Below are 5,565 nucleotides of genomic sequence, written 5' to 3'. Positions count from 1 at the left end.
TTAATATTTATTATCATGGTTAATCGACTGTCATAGAATAGTCTTTTATTGTAAAAAATTTTAAGGGAAGAGAAAACATTTCATTTCAGGATCAAGATAAATTTAAAAAAAAAAAAAAACAAAAAAAACTAACATTAAATTTACAAATTTTTCACAAAAAAAAAAAAAAAGATGATAAATAGCATAGAATAGCCTGTTTTAAAATGTATTTCGACTTTCTAAACCCTTTATCAATAATTGGTAAAAAAAAAAAAAAAAGGCAGAGCAGGAAGGGTAAGAACATAAAATTGTTGCAAACAATAGCTTCATTTCATAAACTGCTCACCAGGATGTATTATTGATTATATGCCTCTTCAAAATGGCGACTGTAAAATACAATCTTTAAAAAGGGCAGTAATACCCAAATCAAACTTTTGGTTTGTGAATATCTTAAACCACTATATAACATGGGGGCACGCAACATTTCATTTGAGTGTAAATATAACAATACAAAATACTTAACTAATCCGATTGAGCAGAAGTGGGTTCTGATACTCATCCTCCTTCAGATCACTTGGTGACGCGGTAGCTCTGCATGATAGGAAAAAATAAAAAGTCAAGCTTCATATAAGCTGAAACTGGCACAGCCTGTCAACTGCTGCATGCCCCATGAAAAGATCATAACTAAAATGCAGCGATTGAAAGAGGAAGCAACAATACCTTAACCCGTTTCAGCAAATCCTTGGCCTTGGCATCTTTGTTAAAGTGATCACGTACAGGCTGTAGATAAAGTATAGATTAAAAAAAATTAGTTCACTAGCAAGTAAACAACATAAGGTGTTCGGCCAGGATCATCAAGCTAACACGAGAAACCTCATTTTCTACATGTTAAAGCCCACTATCTTGCAGTGCCGTGACAGGATATTTGAGGAGTTAGAACAGCAGTTCAATATTTGATTAGAGAAATATTAAGACAAGCTGATTGGCATTATCCTTCCTAATGACAAAACCTCAGAACCACTATATGAGCAGCCACAAGTTCACTTTATTTTTCAAACCAGTGGCACCAATATTAAGACAAGCTGATTGGCATTATCTTTCCTAATGAAAACTCCTCAGATACAATATATGAGCAGCCAAAAGTTCTCACACTTTATTTTTCAAATAAGGGGCACCACATGAATACCAACACGAATACATAAAACACAGCAACAATGACAACAAGCCAAAAGTCTGTGTTGTAGAGCCTGTTTTACCCAAGAAATTTGCCAACATTTTGCTAGAAAGAATGGGAAAAGAAGAAACAGCAATATCAGGGAGTGACACAGAATGTAATTGAATAATCATTCATTCAAAAATTTCCCATTCAGGTTACTAAGAAAATAAATAAAAGAGTGCATCTTCCATTATACAAAATACCAAAAAAAAAAAAAAAGAAAAGGAGAATAACTGTAAACTTAGTGTCTGTCAAGCCATTACTTTGAAAAATAGTGTTCTTTCTTTCAGTACATATTACTAAAACTCTTCGACAAATTTAACTACCTTTTGTTTTCTTTATCAAATAGCTGCATAAGCAAAATTTCTTCAAAGTGATAACAACATAGTCCCATGCATCATTTTTGGCTGTCCTGGGATGCAGGACTATAGCATTTATGCAATGCAGTGCAACAAATCTCTGCCCATTATAAAACCCCATAGTAGGCAAAAAGAAAATTCAAATCAAGATATCGAATATCAAACCTCTTTATATTACAGAAGAGAGAACAGGTGCACAAAAAAAACTACTCAAAAATGGAATAAATCAAGGATAAAATAAATGCTCATAAAAAGCCTGGTATAGCTAATCAAGCATAGGTAGTCTATCCTATTAAAATTTGTTGAGTTTAACCAAAAGATATAACGCAGTGGTTATCTCCTGGAGACCTGACTCAGTTGCAACAGGGCATTTTGTTCAGGTATTACCTAGTTATTAACAGAAATAAATAGGTAAAATGTGCTTACCTGTAGAATCATGTTTAAAGCTCTAGAAAGAGCAGGCTTCAAATCACCAGGATGCAACTCCCCACTCTCATAGTCAGAAACAAGCTCCTCAAAATTTTTAAAAATCCTGAATGAAACGATAATACATTAATGCCATGCCACTCCAAAATAGTATGATAATGACAAATTACAAAAATATGGCTTATTAAACAAAAAAAGTGAGTTAAAGGAGTTTCCAAACTTCCAGTGTGAAAGCGTAAGTATTAATTTCTAAAGTGGCTCATTCATTCTTATGCTGGAATATAAACGAATAAGAAAGGTATTGGACCACTAACTTGTCACCACCATTCTCTGCACTGCGTTCCACCCTGAACTCATTAAACCATGGAAATATGATGTATTTGATATATTCCAAACATGGATTCGCCTCAACAATTTTAGGGGGGCAGTATGCCTTCTTTATTTTCACATTCACTTCTGCCTGTGACATGAATCACAAGAAAGTATCAGTCAAGATTCAAGTTACTTTTTATCCTCTTTCTGAGTACTTTGATAGAAAGACAGCCACTTATTAGTCCCCCAGACTGAAGGACATTCTACCTCCTCATCCTCCATGAAGATTGACGATGATGGATCACTCTTGGACATTTTCTCTTGCCCCTGCTGCAGACCTGGTAGCATATCTGCATGTCATGAAAACCAAGAACGACTAAGATAAAAGGAAAAGAAACAAGCAAAAGAACCAAAATTGATGTTGAAGTAGGACAATACGATGAGACAAGATAATTGGTTTGTTTTTCCTCTTTATGTCATCACAATACTCTCTTGCAAGCACATTGACTTTTCTTTGATCCATGCCCAACTGGCAAATGTCGGCCTGTTCACATAAAGTAATTCCACTTGCCCTTAGATAAATAAAAGTTTGAAATTAACATTACAATATATCAGAAAACGTACAATGTAAACAAGCATGGGCACAGCTTGTAAAAGATAATCCAGCATTGCACTGCAGTGAAACAGAAGGAGATTTATAGCAAAAATGCTGGAGATCCTAAACGGTTGTTCTTCACTTAAAACTTTCATGGTTTTGTAGCTGAAAATTTATAGTACATTTGGAACTTCAATCAGAATTCGAAACTTTTCTTGATTTTGACGGGATGGGAACAAATTGAATCAAAGAATAACATTGAGAAAAAACAATGCCGAATGATGTCCTAGAGAAACTTCTCAATTAGAAAAAATAACCATTGATGTCCCAAAGAAAATACCCCTATTAAGATTTTATATCGTTGATGTCAAGATATTCCTGCTACACACTATAGATCCAGTTTCAACAATACATTTTGATATTTTTCCAAATTTTAAGAGATAAATTTTAATCTATAATGAGCAACTGACAACAAGGACAGAATAGAGACTTCATAACATAAAAAATTCAGTTTCTCAGAAAGTCACCCTTGTTGATCTAGAGAAAAATGTTAAAAAGAAAAAAAAGTAACAAATGCAAGGACCAAAAGCAATACTGAGAACGGTCCAGCAAAATTGCCCATCAAACTTTTTTTCTTTTTTTTTCCAACCAAAAGAGGATCACTTTACAGCATGCCACCACAAATATTGACAGATAAGTCATTAACATAGATAAAAATATTACACAAACATTTTAGTGCGTCAGTATGCAAGTGTAATAGAGAGAAGGTGAGTAATTACTAGAAATAACTCAGGATACTGAGTGTCTTTCGCACTTTCATTAAGCTTTGCATTTATATCTGACTAAAATTCTTTACTAAAAGACTGGGGATCAGAAAAACATAACATTCATAAGCAGAAGCACCTTAAGGAAAAATATGTCAGCACACTGCATGCATGGATAAAGAATTTGGGCAGCTGACAACTCATCTTGCTCACTACGGCCCATAATTTGACAACACCTAGAAAGAACAAATTGTGTTTGTGGAATCAACCAAAGCATTACTACTAAAAGTAAGAAAAGAACAGAGAAAAAGATCAAAATTTTATTATCCCCCACCTCATTATCCTGGGAAGCTTGTTTCTGCGGGCTATATCCATCACAAGTGGCCAGTACTCTGATGACCTGGAGTTAATTTCGTCCGAAGACCACAAGAATTCAACCTTTCCATTTAGATCCATGCCAACCGCCTTCCAGATTTCAATCAAATATTGTCCAACTATTTTGATTTTCTTCAAGTCACCACCCATTTTATTGTTTAGCTGTGCAAACCAATCTGCAATCCAAATTTTTACTCTACATCCGGCAGAAGTCAGTTTGTTAACATTTATCGTCTTCATGACTCCCTGTTTACAGGCAAATAAAACAATAAATTTCAATGGAAGAGGGAGAAAACATAAAAAAGAACAGCCAAACTCAAATTATATTCTACAATGACATCATAACAGAAGAAAAGTTGCCACAATCTCATCCTGGATACATGATATGAGTAAACATTGTCCATGACAGAAGCATGTTAGATCTGAAAATGATGATGAAGTACAAGTATGGCAAGCAGCATACATTTATCAAAAAAGAAAAGGAGGGAAATATTCTAAAAATCTAGAGTACTTATTCAAAACCAATTAAATCAGCAAACCACAAAGAGGAAGCTAAAACTTTGAAATTAAATCACGAGAGCAATGAAATTTGTCTTTTTTTTTTTCCTTTTGATGCAATGTGTTAGGCATAAATGAATCCATAATTAGCTTTGACATATTAATTAAAGCCAACAAAGCATTGATTTCAATTCAAAGATCAAATTTCTACATTTAGAGAGAATTTAATCGAACAAAAAAAAAAACCACGGAGATTATAGAAATGAAAGAAAAGGAGAATACCTGAGCAATGTGCATTCTGCCAGAAGGCTCGAATCCATCGTAGCAAATGGGTTCAGGCTTGTGGGTAAGAAGGTTCAACAGCTCATCCTCTTGAATACATTCTTCCCCAACACTTCGTATAATCTTAAACCTTTCTTCTACACTCAACCTGAAACCATAATTTAAAAAAAAAAAAACCAATTCTCATCTAAAACTAACCAAAAAAAAAAAACTGACTGAAATTCCAACGGAAATAACTTACTGTGGAGTTGAAGAAGAAGAAGATTGGGAGTTGATAGAGAGGGATTGCATGGCGGTGGACGGTGGGGTCTGGTCGGCAGGCGATTGGTCCGCCATCGGTTTTAAGTATATCGCAACGGCGGCGGAGGCTTTACAAGCTTGAGTAATCCAAATTTTGCTAAGCCCTAGTAGGAGAGCTCTATGCTTTTGGCGAAATGCGAGTGAATTTCATCCCTTCGATTCGGTGGCTTTTATTGCGGACCGTTGGATGAGTAGCCACCCTTCTTTAATAACTTATTTTAGAAAATTCATTCATTAAAAAATTTTCAGTCAAAAAATATTAGAAGTACAAAGTAATTAAATAATTGAGTAAAAATATTATCATTTAATTACATTAATCTTATATTCTTTTCTTATCATTTAATTACATTAATCCTATAGTCATTAAAGTTAAGCTCAATGGTTGGTCGATCTAATTCTTCGAAATTCACGTTAGGACAACGCAACTATCACGGGCCGAGACTCCTTGGGACCGTGACA

The 5,565-nt window shown here is 34.4% G+C and overlaps 1 protein-coding gene across 1 annotated transcript; it reads right to left on the bottom strand.

The window, feature by feature from the left end:
• Nucleotides 1–308: 308 nt before the first annotated feature.
• Nucleotides 309–5,205, bottom strand: LOC111281048 (tyrosine--tRNA ligase 1, cytoplasmic-like). Its single transcript, XM_022868608.2, has 10 exons — nucleotides 5,048–5,205; nucleotides 4,807–4,954; nucleotides 3,986–4,272; nucleotides 3,791–3,887; nucleotides 2,731–2,836; nucleotides 2,560–2,642; nucleotides 2,295–2,440; nucleotides 1,981–2,086; nucleotides 700–759; nucleotides 309–570 (listed from the first exon to the last, which is right to left on the bottom strand). The coding sequence occupies exons 1-10, from the start codon at nucleotides 5,140–5,142 to the stop codon at nucleotides 550–552; spliced, it is 1,149 nt and encodes a 382-aa protein (XP_022724343.2). The 5' UTR covers nucleotides 5,143–5,205; the 3' UTR covers nucleotides 309–549.
• Nucleotides 5,206–5,565: the final 360 nt, after the last annotated feature.

The sequence above is a fragment of the Durio zibethinus genome, chromosome 28 (genome assembly GCF_047325235.1).
Source record: "Durio zibethinus cultivar Kanyao isolate XHJ-2024 chromosome 28, ASM4732523v1, whole genome shotgun sequence".
In the NCBI taxonomy this organism is placed as follows: Eukaryota; Viridiplantae; Streptophyta; class Magnoliopsida; order Malvales; family Malvaceae; genus Durio; species Durio zibethinus.
Note: the sequence above shows the minus strand (reverse complement) of the source record. Positions and strands in the feature narration are given on the sequence as shown.